Genomic DNA, 26,748 nt, shown 5'->3' with positions numbered 1-26,748 from the left:
CTTGGTGTTCAGTTTGAGATCATTAACAGTTGTTCTCTAGATCAGCTTTCTTGTTGATGGGCAGCTGGAATTGCCTAGCTTATTTTGGTGTACTGCATCCCCCATGAGGTGATTGATACCAACTCACATCAGAAACCAGGTTTTTTATCATGGCAACATGTAACATTAGATTAACCCAAACCATGGAATCCTTTATTCTTAGCTAAGGCCTGTCGCAGGCAATTAAATATTTCCTTCACAAATATTTCTAACATTCAGGCTAATATGTCATGTTTTATTTGCACTTAGAAGGCCTGTTTGCTTTTATTACAAAAAGTGCTTGAGTGCTGATTTAGCTTTCAATTGATTATTTTGTCGAACAGAATAGAATCTTAAATCTAATTTATTATATAAAAATGAATATCTTTTTTACATGGAGCATTTTTTGCAACTCCTGATGCATGTAAAAAAGGAAATATATTTTTTCTTCAGACACCTGATTTCTGATATTTCTTACGGTTGGTTCAATATATGGCTTTCTGGGTTATGAATATGACCTGTTTTCTGCTTTATTCTCTATCTTATGTTTTAGGAATTTTGATCACTATTTAGAATAAGGTATGTCTAGCTAAATTGTTTCAGTAATTAAGGCACAATAATAATTCAAAGAGGAATTGTGCCATAAAAAATAACCAATACGATTGACTTGAAACAGTCAACAGGATTAGAGTAATGGAAACCAGAAGCTATTTAGTATGTCCATCTCCAAAACTGTTTTAATTTCTGATAATGAAGTCTTCAGTTGCTGTTATAATTATAAGCTGCTTAATTGGCAACTTTCCCTCAGCTGTTACAGCACTGCTTTAATCATTTAGGATCCTCAGACAGTGCTGCATTGCATAATATTATAAACCTTGGCTTAGGTTTTGACACACCTTCTGGTACACTTTTTTTTTTTTTACAATCGAAAGGAAAATAAAGGAATTACATGCATTAGGCTCAATTCACAACGCTTTTATATAATGGTAACGTTGTCTATGTGACTGTAATTTTCCAATCTCATTGGACTCGGCTGAAAATAACTGTCACTTTTTGAAAAAAGTAGCCTTAGTCTTGTATTTTGGCTTTGTGAATGAAACCTATTATGTGTGTAAATAAGCTTTGTGTTTCTAATTTAATGCAGTGCATCTCAAACACATCGCCCACACTGCTAGCTAAACATTTTTGTAAGCATTTATAAATGAGGGTTTATAGCGATCATTTAAAATCCTTGTAGGAGTCAGCCTTGCCATGTACATGGCTGCAAGCAGGTTAGAAATGTAAACTTTTGTAGTTCATCCTCTTTCAACATGTTCTCCAAGGAAAGTGTTTTGTGTGCCTTTGTGAAAGCCTTCAAAGGGGAGTTTATGTCCCTTGCTAAATGCTTTAGCAGTATTTTTTCTGTCAACCTAAGCAGCTAAATCTGGTATTTTCTGTTAAGATATGCACAAGCATATGTATGTGGAATTTCTGTGTCTTTTTTTTCTTTCCACACCTACCTGGTTTTGGATTTGTTTCCTTGATGGTTAAACTAACAGCTTTTTATGATCTCAACAGATGTCGTGTAACAAAGGTGAAAATCAAGAGACGCAAAGGGAGAATTTTTTTCAGGTAAGTATTTTTTGCACCTTATTCAAATGCTCTGCAGAGATTCAGATATATTAATGGCGTAAAGTGAACCTCATAGATTGATTTAAACAGACAGTACTGCCTCAGTAAAAAACATTTTTTAAAAACTGGTAAATGCTGCTTCACCCTGTTTAGAGATGTCTTAATGCTGCTACTTTAAATGTCATGGGGCATGCTGAGAATGGTTTGTCCAAGAAGGGATCTAAAAGCTCTGTAACAAAATGTATGTATTGTATGCAGTAGTGAGCTGGAGGGTGGCTGCTTTTGTTCCCCATGGTCCCTGTGTGTGTTGTAAAGTAACGACCGCTCCAAGCTCGCCCGTGATGGACTACAATTTCAATACAAATTAGTAAACTAGACATGAGATTGTAGTCCATCATGGAAGCGAGCTTGGAGTGGTGTCTACTTTACAACATTATTATTATCATTATACAGGATGTATATAGCGCCAACAGTTTGCACAGCGCTTTACAATATAAGGCAGACATTACAATCACAATACAATTCAAGACAATATGGTAAGGAGGGCCCTGCCCGTTAGGGCTTACAACATACACATGGACCATGAGGAACAAAAGTAGCCACCCTCCAGAAGGAAGGACAGTGTCACCAATTCAGAGATTTGAGGATCTACAGCCGAGTGATACACAAATAAGCTACATTTTTGTTAATTGACTAGAGAGCCCAGATCTCAGGTATAGTTTTATGTTAAGTTATATGAGAAATGCAGTTTAGGGAATATTCAGAAAAGTTTTAGGAACTAACAGCAATAGCACCTTAATGAAAACTTGTGGCTAAGGCCTGGTCAGATAGCACTGCTTGTTTGCTTGCTCAGTTTGTTGTTTCGTGGCTCTGAGTTTGTTGTTTAGCAAAAAGAATGTACTATGAATTAATCTCCTGTAAGGGATACAATCAGTGACTTATGCTCCTACCCAGTCATGTGAGTTGCATTATGCATGTGATACAGTTGATTTAGGTTCATATGCATTACTTTTCTTGAATTCATTATGCAGTAACGGTTCCTGTGTTTTTCTTTTAACCTAGACCCTATGTTCACTTAGGCTTCATCAATCTTTGGCACAATGCCCTGGATGCTAGGAAACACATGGAAATATGTTATTTTTATGCAGGCTTTTTCTTGACTTGGTAAATTTCACCAATTGTGTATATATAAGTAGTTATTGCCAAGAATCGATGGGAAGAGACTCTAGCCTGTCATACAAATGGCAAATTCCAGTATGAGAAAAGTATAGAATTCTACAAATTAGCTTTTCAGTTTTTAAACATAAATGTATATTGGCTGTTTAATAAACAAATCGCATAACCTCTTTGTGGAATGTAGAATGCACTTTATTTGGAAGACCAGCCAAAATGTCAAGCCACTACCTATGTGCAGCAAGATATTAAAGAGAGATCACCTATCTGTGACCTTACTTGGTGAAGGTAAAAAGAAAGTGAATGGGACACGCATAAACATGTCTATACAGCTGTAGAGTTGCTACTCCATTGACCGGTAGGCAGATATGGATTTTGAGTAAACAACAGGTTCAAAGACATGTCTAGATTTAAAATTGTATTTTCATTGTAACAAGCTTTCCCTGGTATACAAAGAAACAGGAATTCTGGTATTGAATGAAGAGAAAATACTCTGCATGTTTACATCTGAAGGCTTGGCATTCTGAATCTCATGGTCATTGAACCCATTTTGGGTAAATGGAATTCTTCCTGCAGTTTTTCTCACACTGGATACATTACTGTGTTATTTGCTGTATAAATAAGGCTAACCTCAAGACTGTTTCCCATATCATTTTATTATTTATCTCTTGTAGTTTGTGACAGACAGGAAGAACTGCCATGAATGGGGACACCCATCCTGTGTTCTTAACTTCTGCCCAGTGTGGGGATGCGTAGTTTCTATCCAAACCCAAAAAACAACATTTAATATATTGTAGTTTACTAGCCCTTAGATTTGGATAGTGTATGGCCAGCATTAGACAGTTGTCCCCAGACCAGGTATCCCCATTGGAAGATTCCCCCTACCTCCTTTTCTGGAGACAACTCTAAAGTTTTAGATTCTCCCTTTCATTAATAAAGGGGTGAAGTTCCCCAGTGGGGACACAGCCTGCAATAAAAACTTGACATTCTATCCACAACTAAAAAAGAAAGTTTTCCGTAGAGAAATACTTTACCTTCCTTGAGCTGTGTTCTTTTACCTTCCCATTGAGGGTTTACAAGGAGAAATCTTTGCTGATCAATAGATAGCATATCAACAAAAGTTACAACCAGTTAGGCGTGTTTTATTTATCCTAAATCTTTATCACTCTGCATGTTGTCTGTGTCTGTGATGAATAACATTACCCTCTGTAAACACAAATATCTTAGATTAATACACACTTCTATGTATCTGCATCAACTTCCCAGTTTTGAGGGTTATTTCTAAACTGTGTGTTGTGTATGCTGAGTATATAATGCTGATTAGAGAACATACTTTATCTCCAGGTAACCTGCCTGCAAGCATAAGGGTAAATACCTCCTGCATCATTAAGCGACTTGTCTGCCAAGTTTTCTTTAATGGGCCACTCTCTTGCTGTCTGGATTAAGATAAGCAGACTAGATGCTTCATTGATTAAGTCTACTGTCTGCATGCAGTTAACCTGGCACATCTGTGACTTTACTTTAACCTAGTTTACTGCTAAAGCATGTGGCCTTGTTTAGTCGTGAGGCTGTCAAATCCCTTTTCTATGTTTGTGTTCATTCTGTTTATCAGTATTGTTGTATTCTTAAATCTCTTCTTCACAGGGTGCTGCGGCCATGGTAATGGAGAGTGTCATGTTTGCAATCTTGGCAGAGAGATCCCTTGGTCCCAAGCTGTATGGGATCTTTCCACAGGGACGCCTTGAAGAATTCATTCCGGTAAATACAGACAGAATTTGTTTGGCGGCTTGCATTGTATGATTCAGTAGTATAAAATGGTGAAATGAGCAATTATGTAACTGCCATTTGCTTTTGACTCTAGTGAACAAGTGCCAAAAACTGGCTGAATAGGAGCTATTTGGTTTAATTAGGAGTGGAATCTGAAAACTGGGCAATTAAATGTCAATTGTATGACACCATACTTCATAGCATCACACATAACCCCATGTAGTGGTGGAGATTTATTTTAAGCTATGCTAAATACATGAAGTGATATCGGTAGACTTTTACTACATTTCGAAGTATATAAGCAGATAAATGCATAAAGCATACAATTCTGCTTTAAACTATTCTAGCACTTATTTTACATTTAACCTGATGTATCAAATTTATAAGGAAATGTGTGCCCATAGAACAACCCAGATGCAACATCTCTTCTTCACTGTTGCATAGTTTAAAATGGTGGTCAGCTTTTGGCAACACCTTCACATTTTTGTCCAAGCTAAATCATCCAAATGGTTGGCTAGAAACACTGGCATAGAATTTGTTTGCCCGCTGTAATAATATGTCTGTTGATGCAAATATAAATAGTAAATGCTGAAACTAGTGGAAGTAGAAGTATATGTGATAATGATGCTATTTCACTCGCAACCTTTATTTTTTCTTTCTTTCAGATAGGCAATAATAAAACGGCAAAGCATAACTAAACCCAAGAGCAAAACAAAATATACTGCAGATTACCAGATTTTAGATATAAAGGCTGCATTAGTTTTCTTTTTTAGGCCGGGAACATTTTTTAGTTGGTACAGAAAATACTTATAATAAACAAACAAGCTAGGCGCACTCCAGCGACACCAGCCTTCCCTCAACTTTATTTTATATTGGTCTTAAAGGCACATGCACCTAAAAAGTCCACAACCATATAACAGCATAAATATCTTTATATGTGTAGCTGTATATGACAATATCTATCTTATTTGTTTAAACTACTAATGCCGTCATTCCCCATTTAATGAAGACAAAAAAAGTCCAGCCTGGGTGGCAAACATGGTTCCCTTTATAGATACATCGGAGGAGTTAACTCAGCCCCCCAGGGACAGAAAGTGCGTTATATAAAGAATTATCAGGTAAAATAAGGGAAATAAGCCTGAAAAAAGAAGACTAATGCAGGCACCACAACTAAGGACTGCAATATATTATATTTTTGATTTTGGGTTTAGATACATTGTAAGCCCTTTGCCAAAATCTCTGGATTTTAGGACAAACAAAACCCTGAACTCTTGTCGCAAGGCTGCTATACTATTAAATTACATTTGTAACTATTATATAATTTAATAGAAGTCTGAGTAGTAAAGAAAATTGGGTTCCAAGGAGAGTGCTTTTAGACATAACTGCCCCATTACTTTATTCTTCCTTGGCGCTCAAATTTTTTTTTTGTACTCCAACTTTTTACCCAAGGGCTTGCCAACAGGTAGTGTGCAACTGTTGTTCAGGAGAAGCCCAGTTGTTTTATCAATACTTGGAAAATCTGACATTCTCCATACCGTCAGGATTCCAAATGTCCCTCATCAAAGGCAAGAAGAGCAGTCATTGGTTATTTGTCTAGCTTATTAAAAAATGGTCCTGCTATTGACTTTAGCAACTTGGAATAGAGGGTGCCTGATTGTGATAGGCAAGCTTAAGAAGGATGCATAGTAAACACTTGCTTAGCAGCTTAATAAACATGTCTAGGCTTGTGTCCAAAGCTGTGATTGGTCTGTGGCTTCCCAGTTTAGTTTTCTGTAGGGAGCCTTGTGGTTTTGGCATGTAATAGATTTGAAATGTATATAAAAGAAAGGGAGGGATGTTATAGACAGGAATAGCAACATTAGTTTGTTTCTTAGAGGCTAAAAAGCAGAAAGTGAAGTAATAAAAGCAATAGCATAACTAAAACTATAAAGACAAAGGTTTGAGATTTTAGTCTAAGTTAAAGTTTAACATAACAGCAATTTGTGGGTGGAATGAGACTGTTTATTGAGAGTATTGTTAGAGCATAACCTTTACGTAAATAACAAACTGTTAAGAAAATGTTAACACCAAATCTGACCTAACATTAAACAAATATGACTGCTATCTTTTTAGTAATAAAAAATATCCTCCTTTTTATAGAGTCGAAAGCTTGAGACCGAGGAGCTAAGTTTCCCAGATTTATCTTCTGAAATAGCAGAGAAAATGGCTCGTTTTCATGACATGAGCATGCCATCCAACAAGGAACCCAAGTGGCTTTTTGGGACAATGGAGAAGTAGGTTTATATTTCTGTTCCTTTTTCTATTTTATTAAAACACATTAAGGGGAATTTATCAAAACTGGAGCAGACCAAATCTGGAGCACTGCAACCAATCAGCTTCTCTGTCTCATTTTCAAATCTTACCTGAGCAAACTGAAGAGAGATTTTGATTGGTTGCCAAGGGCAACTGCTCCAGATTTTGTCTTCTCCAGTTTTGATAAATCCCCCTCATTGTGTTATCTCTTGCATTTATATGCATTTTTTTTTTTGATCACTATGCAAAATTTCACTAGCAATAGATCTGCCGATAGATACCACATTTTCTGTTGATCAGTTCAAGCAATTTCGTTCACAAAATATTTTATTGAGTTTTTGTTAAATAAGAAACAGTAACAGAGTGTATGAGTATCTCATACAATGTAGCTGACACAACAGTCATACAAAACAAGTTTGAATGATATTTGGATAATGAATTCAAATAAAATAATATATAGGGTAAGTAACTCAATTAAACAATTAATAGTATAGGGTATAAGAATGACCTATGGAGGTAAGGAGTTAAAAAACTATTCTCGTAGTTGACGTTTCTTTAGCACGTGGGAAATTATTTCCTGTGGAAGTGGTGGAAACGGGATGGGGTACCATTGGAAGAGGGGGTAATTTGTATAGGGTGGAAATGAAAGTCAAGAATTTATTAGTGTAGGGTAAAGGCAAGTAATGCTTACCCTCAACCTACACTAGAAGAGTAATAGTAATTGTAATGCTCTATTCAATTTAAGACTATAAAAACTGACAGAAGAATGTCGATCGAAAGCAGGACTTGTCAAATGAGCCTAATTTCAAGCCTTAAGAAATCTGAGTGTAAGCCAGCATGCACAATGTACCAGGGCATACTTTCTTGCCTTCTGTATTTCATTCCAGACCACCAGAATGCTGAAGAAATCATCAAGCTCCTTTTTGCAAATACTTCAATAAAAATTTAAGCATACTGCTCCCCCTTCTGCAATGAGGCACTTGTATTGCCGTTGGGGCAAGCCTATGTGCAGTTTGTGCAGTTTTGATGTGTTTTGTATTTGTATTTATAGATTTATAGAGATTTGGATTTATAGAGTTTAGCCATATACCTTAAAATGTGATTACAATTAATTTGACATGGTGTGCTCATTTACATGACTTTTTCTTTAGGTACTTAAAGCAAGTCTTGAAAATCAAATTTACTAGAGAATCTCATATACGGAAATTCAATACGCTTTTAAGCTACAATCTCTCCAAAGAAATGGGCACCCTGAGGTAAGAAGGTCACAATCGTTTTCTATTTACTTTTTTAACTATTTTTCTGTTCTGCTCGGTCCCTCTGAGGGACCGAGGGACCTGAAATCAGCCGTACAAGCCTGAAGTGAATAGCCAAACAGTGTTAGTGAATAGACCCGATAGTGTTTTCTGAGGAGGCCACGGCTTGAGCGTTCCTATGCTTGCATGAATATGTAATAGACAGATTTAAAAAAAAAACATTGTCTCTGACCGTCCTGTTTAGGCATGAAAATGTACTTGTGGGTACCAAAATATGATATTTTAAGTGTATTTTGGGTCTAAAATGTTAGTAGTAAGCAGCAGTTTGCTGATTTGCAAAAATGATTCTGTAACCACGTGTGAGCAGGTAGATGGAGGGCAAACCGGGACAATAAAAATATTCAGAGATGGGTGCTTTATTCCTCTTGTGAGCCCCCTCTTCAAACCCAAATGTTTTCAGTCTTTCCACTCATTTACCTCATCCCCATTGCGTGTATGGCCCACATTTCAGGCTGTACATGTGTTTGTAAATGAGGTGAAAGAGTGAGGAGGTTTTAAAAAGTTACTGTGTGGAAACAGGCAGGCCACACAACAACTGAGGCCGGCTTTACACCTGGGCGTTTTTCAGCGCTGATCGAAGCGCTGAAAAACGCTCAAACAGTGAAATCTCATACTTCCCTATGGGCATGGTTCCCACCTGGGCGTATTTCAGCCCGTGGAAACGCGCTGAAAAACGCCCTATGCCCAAACAAGTACAGGAGCTTCTTTGCTACGTTTTTCCGCGCGTTTCCATTGGTATTCCCGAGTGTAGCTCGGTGTTAACAAAGTGGTGACCCCGAGCCACACTTGGGAATACAGCGTTGGACTTACCTTGTCCGCGATCCCCGCTGTGTCCTCCGGCGGCTTCCGGGTTCCGTCCCTTGCGAGCGGCCGCGTCGCATGGGGGCAGAGCCAGCGGAAAGTTTGAAAGTTAAAAAAAAGAAAATTTAAAAAATATAGAGAAAATTAGGAAAATAAAAATCATAGCGCAAGTGAAACACGCGTTTCACTGAACGGAAAAACGTGCTAAAAAACGAGCAATACAAACGTGCCTATGCTACGCCAGGGTGTGAATCCAGCCTGAAAGAGCTGTTTTAGGGGCAAGTATATTCCAAAATTAGGGAACCCCTATAATTTATACTTATAGGGGTGTGGACCCTTATAAGTATAAATGCACTAAATCCCTTGTGATTTAGGTCTGTCTGCTTAAAATAATATTTGCTGAAAACTTGCTGGAAGAGGAAGATTATGTGCATGTTTGGTGATGAGTCGTTGTACAGGAGAAAATGTAACTGTTTTAATGGATAAATATCCCTGAGAATGTATTCAGCATAATTGTATTTCCCTAAATCAGTGAGGACATATTGTCAGTATGATCATCAATGTTTCTATTTATTAGGTCTCTGCTGGAATCAACCCCATCACCTGTTGTGTTCTGCCACAATGACTGTCAGGAAGGTAAGTTGCTGACAATTAAATATATCAATAATTCATAAATCATGAATGCAGCATTGCACAATGCAAGTCCTGGCTTTTTCCAGAATTTGTTTTTGTGAATAGCCTCCAAAACAGTGAAAACAAAAACCCCAAAAACAGTGAAGACCTGTTCACATCACATGCGTTTGGACTGTGCTGGTCGTTGTTTTCGAGTATCCCGAATGCAAGACAAGGCAATTTGCCTTGTCGTGGGTGGGTGGGCATAGTTCACACGACTGCAAAGTATGTGCCCATAGAACTTAATGAAATGTCACTTGTGACATTTCAATGAAGTTCTAACAAAAATGAAACCATGCGATGCAGCTCAGTTGAGTGCATTGGCACTGTCTGGGCACACGCACACCACAGCTATGCAGTTGAGCACAGCTGCTGGTGTGTACAAGCCCTGAGTAGTGTACATTCATGCTCATTCAAAATGGAAGGTTTTCTTTTCTATTTTCAGATTTTCCATCATATTGTGTTTTAACAAGCCTTTCTGATTGCTGCAGAATGTTAACCACTACATTGCAACAATCAGGTCACTTCTACGAATGGCCCTAGCTAACTTTGCTAATTAAAACTTCATAATCCAAGGTAATTGTTCATTGTGACCTATTGAAGAATGCTATGCCTTGCTTATCCATGCAGGTAACATCCTGTTACTGGAGGGAAGAGAAAATTCTGAAAAACAGAAGCTCATGCTTATTGACTTTGAATACAGCAGCTACAATTACAGGTAAGGTATCATATAATGCGTGCATTAGTAGCATCTGTAAAGATGTAAATGTGTTGGCATGTCACACAATTTGGTTACTGCCTTAGTCTTGCTTTCATTAAAGCAGATCTCCAGGATATTCAAATGTTAACCCTTGCACTGAGGCTACTCCCACACTGCAAGGTTTAACTGCTTGTTTTGTTCTAGGGAACAGAATAAAGAAGATATACTCACCCGATCCTTGATCCTGGGGCGGTGACCTCTCCTCTCACCTCTCTCCCCCTCCTCTCTGGTTGTGGTACGTCCCTCTGCGTCCTCACATCTAATTCAAGTGAAAGGACCTTGCATAGATGTGATGATGTTAGCAGGGCTTAGACCACCGTGGACCGGTCTAGCAGCCAGGTGGGATCGACGATCAGGTAAGTATATTTTCTTTATTATTAACTCAATATGCAAATAAAAAAACAATGATAATGCTCTCACTGTATGAACTCAAATGCATACTTTAAACCCAAGAACCTAAATATACAGTATATTGAAGCTTACAAGTTCTTCGCTGTCCCGGATACATAACTTTTCTTTTTTTTAGGCTTTTTTTGTTTTATATTTTCACCTGGTGATCCTTCTAGTAACACAGGGTGAAAATGCTCAGTCTGTGTATTGTATCCATGGAGGAGAAGTGTTGTCACCCTAAGACTGGAAATGTTAGGACTACAGAAATCTGCCCCTTCTTATCTTCTTTACATAGAGGGTGGTGCTCAATATATTAGTGATGAGTTGGTCAGGGCTGATAACACTGAAGAGAGCACAGTATGCTGTCAGCTCATTGGATTTCTGGCACAATCAATGAGTATATTCCGCACTATTCACACAGATCTAACAAAAGTGGCATATTGTACAGCAGTTAAGAGAAGTTCATTGTTAGGGTTTACATAAACTTTTACTTTATATTTGGGGAATGTGACTGAGCCCTAAGAAGCACCATTTGCCTAAAACGTGATATATATTTTTAAAAGGATGTTTTTTAACCTGACATTATTAAAGTATAACTGTATTTCTTATTTTTTTTTCCTTGTGTGGTTTTCTTGATTAGTAGGCTTTGCTAAAGTAGGCTTTGCTAAGATCCAGCATAGCTATAATTAGAGTGGATTTGTGTGCATTTAATATCAGTGAAATATCAGGGAAAAAGTGCCGGCACTTCTGGCCTGCACAATGGTCAATAGTGGAAAGTGGTTTATTGAAATTCCACCATTTTAGATAAAAGTTAACTGTAGGACTCAGCTGAACTCTGATTCAAGGCACGCTCTCAGTGTAAACATGGAAATGAAAACTTAGGTTCTGTCCCTTAGATTTTAATGAGAGATGTTTTGATACATCTGGCACATTTGATTCAATTTGAACAAACCTATGTTGAATTGAAAAAACCTTAGCACTCTATCATGTAGTATTAGACAATGTGTTTATTTCCTGTATTTATATAGTACTATTCAGTATAGTATATAGTAGTGCTTTGCAGCATACAAAGACCCATTCAAATCAGTTTCTAATGATCTAAAGTTAAAGGTAGGCTCTGTCTAAGCCGCTTAGTTTGTGATCATCTGTTGTGCAGGACACAGGGATGTATATGCAGATCAGATTACAGATATGCATATTTGTCCTCTTGAAAGGATTACATACTGTTAACATGCTGTGATCAGCAAATTTATAAACCTGCAGCTGTTGATCTGTTATTACAGTTGGTGTCTATGAACACAACCTCAAATCTAACATTGATCTATATCATATTTGTTCTACAAGTTGTCGCTTAATATGTTTAATTTTGTTTCTCCAGGGGTTTTGATATCGGTAATCACTTCTGTGAATGGATGTATGATTACACCTATGAGAAGTTTCCATTTTTCAAAGCCAATTTCTCAAAATATCCCACAAAGAAACAACAGGTATTACCATAATATAATATAATAATATAAATACGGTAAACTGTAAGCCACACACTTCTCACCATTCTTGTGTTCAGACCACTGATACCATTAACAGAGTGTTCTTTTATAATTTGGAGAGAGGCCAAACGTTAGATCTCTCGTCATATCAAGGAAAATATTGTTCTATATTGAGCTCTGGCTCTGTTTTATCAGACAATAATGTCCAAGTGGACCTACAGCTGTTCCATGAAAATACCAGTCATAGTGTGCAGCCTATGTAACAGGACATGGTGACAGCTGACAGCTCTTGCTTGTCTGAATAGTTCCTGAGTCAAGTGTCTAACAGCCATTTGGTGTTCTTTTGTCTTTCAGCTTCACTTCATTTCTAGCTACATGGCAGAGTTTCAGCCTGGGTTTGAAAACTTGAGCAATGAAGAGAGAAGTAAAATAGAGAATGCAATGTTAACTGAAATTAACAGGTTAGTGAAGTTTTTTTTTCTTTGCACTGCAACTTAGTATTTCTTTTAATGAAGGGTAACCTCAACTGGGCACAGTCTCTCATGTACTGCGCATACCTCTCAAATACCAATCCCTTTTCACTCTACCCATGGCGTGAGCCAAATAGATCCTTCAAGAAATGGGAGCTAGATGGTCTTTTTCAACCAACATCAATGTGAACTTTAAGTCATTCCATGTCAAATAAATATTTCCCTTTATAGACAGACTTGTTTCTTATATATTTGAGATAAGTGCAAAAAGTTCATATTCTTCTGAATATTTATGGTGCTTCCATTCAAACATTAAGTACACAAGGCCTTGTAAGGTGAGAAAGGAATTATTTCCTCTCAGAAAGGAATTGCAAATTTAGTTATAGTTGCCTGAGTTTTTTGTTTTGTCTTCCTCTAGGCCAAAAATATTGGAGTATGAGTTTAAACTTCATGGACATATTATTTTTTAAGCCCTAAATATCTTTGTAATGCTTTAGTAACATGAGTAGTTTTTCTTAATGGGCGGACGGCAGGAGGTTAATTAAAATAAAGCATTGCATGCAAAACTAATGATTTGGCTTTGAAAGTAATTATGAGCATCACTACTGTAAAAAAAAACGTCAATGCAGTTCTTCTTGGGAGATCCCCATGATGAAATTCCACCACTGGTCTTTTGCTCCACTATGTACATTATTTTACAAGACTTAATTAAAGTCAATTGGATTGAATTATTAAGGGCAAATAGGCTGTTCACTTCGCATGGGAATTTGCACTTTGCTAGGGAAGTTTCCTTTACCTTTGTGAATGAGATGAAGCTTTGTTGACTTCCGTCACCCAATCATGTACAAGCAACAATACGGTTTTGTTTTTTTCTACACTTTTCCTTGAACATTATTGGATATTCTTCACAAAGTGAATGTTTACCACATGCACCAAGTGAAGGGAAAATTCATTTGCAAATTCCCTTTTAAAATAAAGAGCCTCTTTGTCTTTAGTAAATCAACCCCAATTTGTCAAACCACTAACATTTCAGACAACTCAAAAACTAATTGCCTTTTGACAAGTCCACACCCTCCCAGATCTGATGTCCTTTCATTGTTCAGTAAGCAGGTAGGGGGTGGATTTGTGACCAATCTATATTGCTTAACAGCAGTGTCACAATTTAGCTGGGGTGTCAAAAGCAGTTCTTTATTAAAGTAAATTAATTGTAATAGTTCAGAGGTTTTGCAAATAGTCATGAAGATGTACCTATAACCTGACAGGTTATGAAGAAGTGTACTGTAAGTGAACGTGTGCATTGCTCATGCATTACAATGCAACAGGTTTACCTAATCTCCCCCCTCTGCCCCAACAGCACATACTCTCCATTTCTTCACTACCCCTCTGCTCCGTGTGGCCACTGGGAGTGAAGAGAGGAATGCCTGTGTAAGTTTTAATTCCTGGCTTGGAACATTTACAGGGCTGATGACTCTCGCTGCTCTCATACCTGGAAGTACAGTGTATTTCTCCTTCTTGGCTGAACAGCATGAGAAGAACAAAGGGAAGTGGAATATGTGCTGATGGGGAGGGGAGGGTAGTTAAGTAACCCTGTTGCTTTGCCCTGTATTGGCAAAGCACACATTCCCTTCAGACATTTTACCAATTCAGTGCCAAGTATAACGAAACCTTATTAAGACAAAGGGAATATACATGTCTTCACTCTGACCATGAATCTAAAACAAAAGGGTTTATGCAAGCCATTTCTTTATCCCTCTTGGCCTAATCTGCATCAAGAACTGCTGCTTCGTAGCATGGGTACATCCTAATGTTCTAGAGCAATTTATTCCTAACTGAATGCAGCTGTTTCAAGCTACTTGTTGGAACACCATGGGTTCTGTGGACAAGGGCTTGGGGAGACAGACAGTTTAAAGTGATATGCTTTAAGAAGGCTCTGCAGTGCTTGACACTGGATTAGCAGTGGGATTCTTGGTTCCTTTCTTGTGCAGGTTCTGTATATGTTAATTAATGGAAGTGTTTGTTGGAATCTTATTTCCCAAAATAGTGTTACCATATTTATGCCCTACCATCCAAGTATTCTAATGAGATTGCCTAGAAATACTAAAGCTGAACTTAATTATACGTTCAAGTTAGTTCTCAGTAATAAATCCCAAGGTACATGCGTTTAATCTTTCATCTATGAACATATATGTCAATCAGCCTCTACAAATAGAGGGAAGCAAAGGGAAGTCCACTGATGTCAATGGTGGGTTTGAGTGAAGGTGCCATTAGATTGCAGTGCCACTACTACATTATATCGAGACTGAGTTTCAGTACATGACATTTCAAGAACTCTGGCTTCATTATACATGTGTTCTTTATTGTGATTTTTTATCTATTATTTGCTAATATATATTCATCTCTTTCCATTTGTTTGTGAATTAGGTTTGCTCTTGCATCACATTTCTTCTGGGGCCTTTGGTCTATTGTACAGGCAAAAATCTCTTCAATTGAATTTGGTTATATGGTGAGTAATACCTTTTGGGTAATTTATTTTGTATGTACACTACCTAAGCATGCACTAAACTATGTGAACAGTTGCCTCTGCTTTTTGGGAACACAGTTGAGGGCTATGTATAGTACAATTTGCAGAATTTCATGTTTGGAATCAGATATTGTGTAACACTTACAGGGTTATTCACACAGCTGCATTCGGCAGCTGTGTGAATAACCGAAATGAAGAGAGCCGAACGCTGTTCGGCTATCCACTTCAGGCTTGTACAGCTGATTTCAGCCGTACATCCACTGAAATCAGCCGTAAATCGGCTTGCTACGGCTGGCTTCGGGTCGGCCGAACATGCTCAGCATCCCGAAGTGCAGAAGGAGTTCGACCCAGCCGATCCAACATCTAGATCGGCATTTGGCTCGGCTATTCTGCTTGGTACCGAGCAGATCAGAAAAACAGTAAAAAAAAAGTAGAAAACGATTGAGCGGAGCTAGCAGTGACAGCTAACTCCACCCAACTGTTTCCTATTGGCTTTGACCTGCTGTCATTACAATGAGAGCTCCGTGGAGCCGGCGGTGATATCACTGCCGGCTCCGCTGAGCTCTCATGACAGTTCAGCGTTCTCTGGTTACCAGGTAACCAGGGGACGCTGAACTGTCATTACAATGAGACCTTAGCGGAGCCCGGCCTTCATAATATGGTTATATAGGGAGGGGCAATTTTTTTAATAGGTCAGAAACCACATTGATTTCTCGATCAACACGCTTTGATTGAGGAATTGATGGAGGAATCTGTTCTATTTTTTTCTTGTTCAACCTGCGGGTGGAACGAAACAAATGGAGCAGTGTATGGCCAGCTTTAGTAAACAGCACTTTTTTAGTCAAGTACCAAAAGAAAATACTCCCTTTGGTGTCTTGGATAGAAGGTGCATAACTACCTCTGGTGCTGCAACACTTGAAGTTATTATATTGTGGAGTGTGCACAGTGAGCAAGATGAGTGTTTGCTATATATTTTACTTTGATTTATATATAATAGTTAATTCTGGGCAGTGTCAGGGATGGAGGGGAATATCTTTAAACACTAAATACAGTATATGAAACTACCTTATTGAGAATGTTGAATTGGCCATCTTACACATGTATTGTCTGAGTAATCATTTTGCATTGTTTTCTTTAAGGAATATGCTATGGCAAGATTTGATGCATATTTCCTGCAGAAGAAGAAGCTGGGACTGTAATTCTCTACTGTTTTTGTTACCATCTCAGATATAATGGAACTCATTTATCAGTGTCAAAAAACTGTGCATTGTGTAGAGCAACCAGTTAGATTCTCCATTTCACTCTTTCTGTTCAGATCAGAAAATGGTTTTGGTTGCTATGGTCAACAAAGTTCTTCTTTTAAACATTTTTACAAGGTTCTTTAGGGCATTTTCTTTTCAAAGTGAATGTAAAATGACTGTGAAGGTTTACAAAGTTTAGTTTCTGCAATGATGGAGTAAACTTATTTTATTTTGTGTCAAAACTGTACAGGTACCTCTGCCCTGGGGAGATCACTATTTTGCTCCTGGAGCAAATATATGTGATAGCAGCCTATCTATTTTGAAAATAGATGATGATAATTGGTAATTTTTAGTGGGTATTAAAACTACAGCATGCAAACTCCACATTAAAAAGAAAAATGTATTCCATTTTGTGTGGAGATCAGTTGTGCTCTCATCCAATCAGTGAGAGAGGTATATCATCCAGTTACTGTTATTTAGGTAAGGGCTTTAAGCATTTATCTGTATTTGTTCTGATACCTTTCTAGTGATTGGTAAATGTGATAGCTAAGGGTTGCTGTATGTTGCAACTGCTTTGCTTTTTATGCTGAGTCAGGCATGATAGTTTGTTGGAAAGTGCGTTTATCTGATTGGCAGTGAGCACCTCGCCATAGATCTCCACCCTGTGCTGGTAGAGTGCTTTGAATGTAATGTTTGTACTCTGGGGTTTTTCTATCAGAAGAAACTCCCAAATTGTTGGGAAAATACTCCTCAAGCTCGGCTATTTACATTGCAAAGACTTCAGCAAACTTTGCGCAATTCTTATTGAGCTCAGCCAAGCTAATGCAGTTGCTGTCTTTGTAATGGAGTGCTAACTGGGAGATTCTGCTTAATGTGATCACTTGAATATTCTCAGTGTTGACTAATTATCGTATTGAGTTGACAGAATTGATGGGCTGTGTGTTCTCGTATTTTACACATGCAACCTTGATTTGAAACAAGGCTGCTATGTGAAGTGCTTTAAAATTGTAAATGTAAATATTGTATAATTGTTTTATGTTGTAATCTGTATTTTAAAATTGTTTAATAACTTGAGCTTTTACACTTCGAGGGTTTTTACTCACATTCCGGTAGGTAGAATACCCCAGGTAACATACGTACAATTCCTTGTCTATTACAATGGACCAACGTTAGATACTGCTTCACCTGTAATTTTTTTGAGTTTATAGTCAAGGAACAATCAATTAGGAAATGGCCAAACTGACCCAAGTGTTTATTACACTTAAGGTGGAGCTGTATAGATCACTGCTTATAGACGGTGGAAGGAAAGCACTATGACCCACAGCAACCAATCACATGAGGATACGTTTTATTGAAAGAAAACAAGTGCAATATCATTGCAAAGGGCAACACCGTCTCAGGCATTTGTATGTATAATACACATACTGGAGTGTGGAGCCAGTATTACTCTTGAATATATGCACTGACTTGGGTTTACACATTGTCGATAGCTTTGTGTAACCCTTTTCTGATTCAGCTATTCATTACCCACTTAAATATTTCAGTTCTCATATTTCCAGCCTTAAGAGTTGAATGTCAGGACTTAGTTGGCCTAAACAGCTAGTTAAGCAAAAATGCAAGCATGTACAAGGAAATTCTACCCTGACACTGCTGAGTTGTCAGGGTCATGGTCTCCTGTTAAGACATGTAAGGCATTACATTCTTAGGCTACCCTAAATATTACATTTTAGTACACTAGGCTAGTTTGTGGGATGATCCTAGTGTTGGCATTAGTGATAAAGCTTTCTTTAAGATGGTAATTCCTAGCTCATGGCCAATCATTTTATTACAATGAATTATTTAGCAGTATAAGCTTTATGTATTATGACACCTTTTAGCCATTTTCTATCCATGTATTTTTTTTCTAAAAACACTAAGGTTGTCAGATGCTTGCAGGGTTTTTATATTATTGGAATGTATTCAACACTGTATGTGGCTGTATGTGTACAAGGAAAGGGAGATGTGTATTTGATGTATTGAAAGCAAATGTATATTACTGCATCACATTTGCCAGCGAAACACTTGCAGATCAATTACATTAAGAGATCCAGTATCTGCCAGTCATTTGATTACTAAACACTCTGCAACTATTAATGGCAGGCTGTATTTTTAAGTGATTTTTTTCAGACAGATTATTGCTTTTTTGAGGGAGTGAGGCACGTCAGTGCTGATCCCATAACTGATATATCATTACAGGACTGGATCTTTTACACTCTAAATTCTCACATCAGCTCCCTTTTAGGTCTTGTGCACCCTGAATGCACATACGTGTGCATTCATCCCGTGCACAGAGATGTCCCTGGTGGTAGTGTATAAAACCTGAATTAAACTTGTATTATGCCAGATGTCCTAGTAGGGAAGAATGCTCAGTAAAATGTTTGATTTATGCAAGCAAACTGCAGTGCAGGTCCACAAGCTGATCATTATTCGGGGTTTGGTTGTACTGAGATCCAACAGTCTTAGTATTGACATCTTATCTACAAATGCTATGGTTATGAATGATGCAGTTGTCAACAAGTGGATTTTTTTGTTTTTGTTTTAATTAAAAATGTCACCTGTAGTTATCTTTCAGTAGGCACTACATGCACATCTTCATTTACTTAGCCCTAGCACTTTGATACAAATACAATTATCGTGAAAGTTACTCAGTACATTTTTGTTTACCCATACTTTTTAGTAGGGATGCAACGATACCGGTTTTCCGGTATCGAGTACCGATATTTTTTTGTCGGTACTCGCCGATACCAAGTACCAATACAGGTACTTCCACTGGCATGGAGTCGGCTTCCTGGACAATCAGGAAGCTGGCTCCAAGCTGATTGGCTGGAAAGCCAGCTACCCAGCCAATCAGCATTCAGCCGGCTAATCGACCGCCTCGATGCTGATTGGCCGGGAAGCCGGCTTTCCAGCCAATCGCATGGAGCCTGCTTCCCAGCCAATCAGGTAGCCGGGAGGCGGGCCATTACTTGCCGCCCGACTTCCTGATTGCCCGGGAAGCTGGCTCCATGTTTCCCTACTTCCTCTGACTGGAAGTTCCGGTATTTGGGAACGTATTGGAGCATTTGGACGAGTATGAGTATGACTATGCTGTGGTCAGCATTTGTAATAATATACCATGTCATCATAAATGCTTTCTGAGGCAGTCTTAAATATTCTCCCATTATTTCATCAGCATTAGAAGTTAGTCAATGTTAAAGGGTTTACTTCACTGCTAAACATGGGATCAAAATTAGTTAGGGTATCCAAATGATATACTTTAATTTGGAAGCCTTACACAATGCTAAAAAGGATCACTGTCATTGGCTGCGTTCTATGCTGGACTTGACACAAGTTAGGTTGATGTCCACTATGTCAGTATTACATGGCCAGGCAAAGTATCTATTTTATATTCTCTTCATGTATGTTTATATAAAATTAAAATGAAATTTGTAAGCTTATGATTTTTCACTCGATAATCATGTGATAACAGATCTTGTAGTGGGTTTTAATGATCTATTTACACTAATACTGTGTATTAATATTAACTAAGTGAACAAATTGTAAATTGCGTGTAATATCCTTTCCTAATAGGAACATTAAACACAATTCCGGAATAGTGTTACAGTGTGACCTTAATTTTCCATAACAGTGACTGTAGAATAGAATATATTGCAAACATTGCCTTTTCTGCATCAAGTCATTTCTGCATTCACTGATTAGAGTGTGTAGGCTTTGTTAGAAATAAAATGACTGTCTTCACAGGACTGAGTCATGTAGTAGGCTTGGCCCCTGCTGCATCCAGTCTCCTGCTCTGAAATATATCATTAGACTGTTCTGCAGTGCTGGTAGACTGCAGGATAGGTTTATGTTAAGTTAAATGAACTTTTCCTGGTAGAAACTTGAAGGCTGCCAATGATTATTTTTTTCTTTAAAATGTTTTACCATTCTACCGAACAATTAGTTTAAGCACCATCTGTGTTGCTGACCTGTAACAAGCATGCAGATAAGGAAAATTCAAATGTCAGAACTCCTTATAGGTATCAGTTATGGATTAGTGACTCAAAGTACTGAAGCAAGAGGGTCAGCATCACAGCCAGGAAAGTAGCATTAAAGCTAAACTCTATGCCGATATAAAAGACACAATAAAGTGCAGCTCTCGTTAATACATCAGTAAATGTTTTTTTTTTTTAATGTAAGCAGTGTTAAGACCTGAATTTGACCTGGTATCAGCCTCTTGCAGAGTGTGAGAGGAAAAAGCAGCCCACAGAGCCACCTTTCACTGGCCAGTCACAGGCAGGGGGGTGAGTCTAGGTCTAGGACAACCTGGGCCCAGAGGAAGTTGGTTGAATGATGCTGGCCGGGATGTGGTATAAAAAAAGTATAGCAGGGAAAAATCTGTGGATTGAAGGTGAATATTTCAGCAAAAGCTGGCTTATTTGATCTTTTAATGGGTCTTTCATTTTTAGCTTTTTTTTTTGCTTGAAGTTCTGCTTTAACAGATGTCTGAAATGGCAGCTTCCATGTTTCTCTCAGGAAATGTTTCCTTTATTCAAAAGTAAAATCGCTGCCCAAAACAGCCAGTCATGTTTTTATTTGAAGCCAGATTTCGCTTGCTGTGGACAATACCTCTATCGATGTTTGCTCTGGTCTACGTACATCAGCCCATGGAGCCGATTTAAGCTAACTGGAGCAAACATGGGGAAAGGAACTGCCCGTGGCTATAATGCCTGTTTTTTTCCAGCACTCTGATTAGGACGATCAGCAGATTTGCTTTTGCTGCAGGTTTTTTCCACCAATTTCCATAGATGATCCACTTTATCTTGTATGTATTATACATTTGTTGTGGGTTTTCTCTTTAACATTCTTTCTGTAAAGCACATATTTGGGGACTTTTTTCTAGTACTATTTTGCTTATAACTATAGATATTGTTGTAAATGGAGGTACAGTGATTAGGTAACGCTAAAAAAATAAACACACATGTGGCGCTCTTAGAGGCACTGGTAGTTTACCTTAAGCTTGCACTCACAGAAGAGGTTTTGGGTAACCATGCACCTAAAATAGTGCCACGGGTTAAGGCTTAGTTGTAGTGTTACGGCTGTCATGTATTCATGCTGTTGATGGCTTAGTCCAGGTGTACTGCCTTCCTTCTAGCTGTGAATGTTTTATCTATGGGAACTATAATGTGACATATGTAATTATACTGTGAAATGCCAAGACACGATCTGCTGATTCTTCTTTTAACACCAGTGTTTTGTTTGATTCTACCTAAAACAGGTAATCGAAAAACTTGACATTCTATAAAAATGCTTTGGTTTTTTTCCATCTGTTTTCCCTGTATCTGTTATGTAAAGCAAAATTACCTTGCACTTTTTTATTTACATGTAAATGTAAAAGCTGTATTTTTATATTAAAATGTGGATGGTAAATATCTGTCTTGTGTGGTTTTTTTTTTCTGTTTTTCAATCTTTTTTTATATGAGCCTGTTTTATAGAAGAGTATGGATCACCATACATGTTGCAATCTGACCATACAACCTTTGTACAATCGACTTAAATGTACTAAAATGATGTAATATGAGGATCTACCTATTCTACCCAATCAATTTGTATCTGTTCAGGCTAGTCTTCACACTATATGCTTGTTGGTAGATTTAAAGGAGATTGTAACGTATGTGGTTAGCTTAAAATTGATTGTATTTAAAATACTTACTTAAGGAAATGGCTATTGCAGTTGAGACACAGCTGTGAACTGTCTACTTGCCAAAACATGTATAAATCTGTTCAGTCACTCTTGTGATTGACACCCCAGCTAAATTGTGACACTGCTGTTAAGCAATATAGATTGGTCACAAATCCACCCCCTACCTGCTTACTGAACAATGAAAGGACATCAGATCTGGGAGGGTGTGGACTTGTCAAAAGGCAATTAGTTTTTGAGTTGTCTGAAATGTTAGTGGTTTGACAAATTGGGGTTGATTTACTAAAGACAAAGAGGCTCTTTATTTTAAAAGGGAATTTGCAAATGAATTTTCCCTTCACTTGGTGCATGTGGTAAACATTCACTTTGTGAAGAATATCCAATAATGTTCAAGGAAAAGTGTAGAAAAAAACAAAACCGTATTGTTGCTTGTACATGATTGGGTGACGGAAGTCAACAAAGCTTCATCTCATTCACAAAGGTAAAGGAAACTTCCCTAGCAAAGTGCAAATTCCCATGCGAAGTGAACAGCCTATTTGCCCTTAATAATTCAATCCAATTGACTTTAATTAAGTCTTGTAAAATAATGTACATAGTGGAGCAAAAGACCAGTGGTGGAATTTCATCATGGGGATCTCCCAAGAAGAACTGCATTGACGTTTTTTTTTACAGTAGTGATGCTCATAATTACTTTCAAAGCCAAATCATTAGTTTTGCATGCAATGCTTTATTTTAATTAACCTCCTGCCGTCCGCCCATTAAGAAAAAACGGACGGTCGGCAGACTCGCATTGGCGGGTTGCCGTCTCCAGACGGCATTTTTTTCCTGCTTGCGCTCGTTTTTACAGCCGTTAACGGCTGTTTCACATACAACCGATCAGCGGCTCTATAGCCGCCGATCGGTTGTATGGCGTGATTTTTTCGAGTGCCGCCGATTTTTCAAGTGCCGCCGCCCCTCCTGACCCCTCACCTTCAATCCTGGGATCCGCTAGCCCATCTGCGGCCCGGGACCGGTTCGGGGGGGCGTCAGGAGGAGAAGGGAGGGAGATCAGCTCCTTGCTGATCTCCCTCCATGCTGTGAATGCAGAAGTGATTTGCATTCACCTGTCAGTCATCTGGCTGCTATAGCCAAAGAGAAGAAGCTGGTGAAGCAGGTCTCTACTTCATGCGCAATTTTAAGGCTTGACATGTTTGGTGTCTTTTTACCCGAGGTGACCCTGTCTTTTATATTTTACCAAAAAATAGATCATAATAAATGTTTTAGAATTTAATATACGGGAAACACTTTTTTTTTTAAAAATTCTGTAATTTTTCCTTAATATATTCAAAAATAAAAACCCCAGTGGTGATTAAATACCACAAAAAGAAAGCTCTATGGGTCCCCAAAAAATGGTATAAAATTAATTTCAGTACAGCGTTGCATGACAGAATTAATGTCAGTGAAAGTACTGCAGCGCTGAATACTGAAAAATGGCCTGTATGGGAAGGGGGTTTAACACCCCGGACTTCAAGTGGTTAAAGAACCATTATAAAATAGAATGTTTATAGTTTTTATAATTCAGGAAAGGGTGATCGTTCTCTAATATAGACTTTGACAGAAACAAATCTGCAAACTGAACCTATGCTTTTGCCTTTGCAGGGCAAAGCAACAGGCTCACTTCAAAGACAGCTCTTCCAGCAGCTTATACATTAAGAGGAACTTTACCCACCCAATTTCATGGTTTCCCAAAACTTCTAAGCCATGCCAGCTGTCATGGTTGCCAGTGTGCTTGTTTCAGCTCTCAACTCAAATGTAAAGCCCTCAAAAAGCCCTAGTGTCATGGCTGACCACATGTGCAGCACCATGGCAACTGCAATACAAATAGAGGCTAACCTTCCTTGGCTGTAAAGTTGGGTATATATATGCAAAGACTATCAGCACCATCCCTCGTTATCTCCCATTGTTCTCTGAGGGAGCTCAGAACAATGACATTCTGGCCAGGCTATGCTATGGCTGTCTGGAGTTCGTTAGCAGGTGGACACCTGTGGTGTTGAGCAGACCGATGGTCTGGGAGGAGGGGAGGTGGATGTGATGGGATTATATTCTGATTTCATCACTTGCTGTATATAAGTTTGTGCAGTTGCTCAATAAGGCAGAGTTTGCTTACCCTACACTCAAGCCTTGGCTAGTGACTGGAGAAACTGGGAGCTACAGATCAGCGGGTTCCAATATCTCCTCAGCAAGGAAGAAGACAGCGGCGGACATACTCCTCCTGAGTACGGGGGTCCGTCACATATACAGCTACAATTTTGAACGAATGTAATCAATGTTGTTTTCATTTGGGGAAACTCCATTCATTACAATCGCTAAGCCTCGGATGGTATTATCAATCATTCCCATCATTCTCGTATGAACGTTCATGCAAAAATCTACCCGTGTATACCCTACTTAATGGATAGGAGATTTTAGTTCCGCTATAATTTTCCTTTGCTCCCTTACTGCACTGTTATGGCCCCTGGAATGCAGTAAAATACCAGACACTTCTGGGTGTGGAGATCATGTGACTCACTCCCTTTTCTCCCATGTGACAGCATTGATGATGGCAATTGGCAAGACACCCATTGCTTTTACATGGGGGTGAGGAGAATTCCCAGTCATATTTACATAGTCAGGTTGAAAAAAAAGACGTATGCCCATTGAGTTCAACCAATAGAGATATATATTTTTTTTTTTAGAAAACCCTAAACAGAATGCTATGCCCACAATTAGCCACTGTCGAGTCCTATTGAATCTTCCAATTTGCAACACAGGGATAATTCTCTTTGCTCCTGGCAAAGGCAAGGGATACCTCACTGGTTTTCCCAGTCACACTGGTAATCTATTCTGTCCTGTACAATTTAGCAAATCTTTTGCATGTACTTTTATGTTTGTATGGAGAGAATTATCGAAACATAATTAATTCAGTGGCTAGTGAGGTTGCTTTCTGTTCCTACTCCTAAAAGTTGATTTCTGGCATTGAAACAACTGTAATAACCTATGACTGCCCTTTCCCGTGTATTGGAGTATTAATCATATTTTGACAATTTTATTAATGTAACATGTTTTTTTAAATTGCTGTGGCTGTATGCGTTTTTCACTAACCTATAACATGTGAGTTCACTTAAAGTGGAAAAATTGGCAAAAGAAACAATAACATATACTGTAGGATAATAGAGGTTCAAAGCTACCTTTGAAAAAGTCAATACTTTTATGAAACGCTTCCGATGGAGCCATAATCATTAGATCTATTCGTTCCAGCAATTGTTATAGTGTTGTGTGCACTTTTGTTGTAATGTGTAATCTTTTCAGGCTTATAAAACGGACATATATAATCCCTATGGGTGGCTAGATGTAAATGGACACAGACAAGAAGTTTTCTTTATCTCTTGGCGCTAATGGCTGCCACTTGCTGTTGCTCACTCAAAGTTTTCAACAGTTTATCACAGTTTTTTTACACGGACTTGAAGGGCTGCTCATCCAAGGCTCTGGGGCTTCCACCACGGACATAGAAAACAAAAGGGAACAGAGCGCCACCTCCGTGTGTAAAATTGTTTATTACAATAAATAAAACAAGGGATAAAAGTACTCACAAACAAACGTTTTCATCAGGCTTTAACAGCAAACGAGAGGCCACACTGTCTGTTGACCCAACATGGTATCCCCCCGACTATGTAACACGGTAGTATTCGGTCACATCACCGTCCACCGACCGCAGTCAGCCAAGATTGACGCGTTTCAGGGGCAAGCCGCCTTCCTCAGAATTTGTTTGTTTGTGAGTACTTTTATCCCTTGTTTTATTTATTGTAATAAATGATTTTACACACGGAGGTGGCGCTCCGTTCCCTTTTGTTTTAGATGTAAATGGATGTGCACCCGTTTATACCCATTTACACCCGTTCAGATCCACAGAAGTGGACCTGGACGCAAACCTATTGTGTTCTGTCCGCTGGACATGAATAATCCCATATGTAATAGGATGGTGCACATCTGTTTGCATCCAGCCACCCATAGGGATACATTACAGTCCATTGTTAATTCATCTAATCACAGGTCAATCACTGTTTTTTTGTAGTTGTGTTGCATAGTTTCTGGGATGTGATGTCCGGTCTCTGTGGTGGCTTAAATTACTTATGAATTATGAATTTGGGGGGTGGAAGACATCATGTGCTTCTGAACCACCCAGGGACCTAAATGTTAGGATTTTGAATATTTATGAGTAATAGTAACAATAGTATTAGACTTAATTGATATGTTTGTGGTAATTTATGTACATTGAATTTGGAATATTGGCACATTGGCTGAATTAAGTAAGAAGAGGTTAAAGGGTGTTAATTTTTTGTTTTTGTTTTATTTCTTTCTCACTTTTGACACATTATTTGTATATCTTTATTTCACTAATTAGATAATAATTCAGTGTAGAGCTACATGTGTGTGTAATTACGATCGGTAGGCATGGTCCTAATTTGAGTGTTATATATTTTTTTTCATGATGTAA

At 38.3% G+C, this 26,748-nt stretch overlaps 1 protein-coding gene across 1 annotated transcript in view; it reads left to right on the top strand.

Moving 5' to 3' along the window:
- CHKA (choline kinase alpha) overlaps nucleotides 1-16,840 on the top strand; it is a 28,851-nt gene extending 12,011 nt beyond the window's left edge. The window contains exons 3-12 of the mRNA XM_018552888.1: nucleotides 1,576-1,629; nucleotides 4,447-4,560; nucleotides 6,709-6,842; nucleotides 8,013-8,117; nucleotides 9,556-9,614; nucleotides 10,281-10,368; nucleotides 12,179-12,287; nucleotides 12,642-12,748; nucleotides 15,179-15,260; nucleotides 16,418-16,840. Coding sequence (XP_018408390.1) covers nucleotides 1,576-1,629; nucleotides 4,447-4,560; nucleotides 6,709-6,842; nucleotides 8,013-8,117; nucleotides 9,556-9,614; nucleotides 10,281-10,368; nucleotides 12,179-12,287; nucleotides 12,642-12,748; nucleotides 15,179-15,260; nucleotides 16,418-16,477 — 912 coding nt within the window. The 3' untranslated portion in view covers nucleotides 16,478-16,840. The remainder of the gene's footprint in view (nucleotides 1-1,575; nucleotides 1,630-4,446; nucleotides 4,561-6,708; nucleotides 6,843-8,012; nucleotides 8,118-9,555; nucleotides 9,615-10,280; nucleotides 10,369-12,178; nucleotides 12,288-12,641; nucleotides 12,749-15,178; nucleotides 15,261-16,417) is intronic.
- The last annotated feature ends 9,908 nt before the right edge of the window (nucleotides 16,841-26,748 follow it).

The sequence above is a fragment of the Nanorana parkeri genome, unplaced genomic scaffold, assembly GCF_000935625.1.
Source record: "Nanorana parkeri isolate BGI_ZX_2015 unplaced genomic scaffold, ASM93562v1 scaffold99, whole genome shotgun sequence".
NCBI lineage: Eukaryota > Metazoa > Chordata > Amphibia > Anura > Dicroglossidae > Nanorana > Nanorana parkeri.
This window is presented reverse-complemented; position numbering and strand designations above follow the sequence as displayed.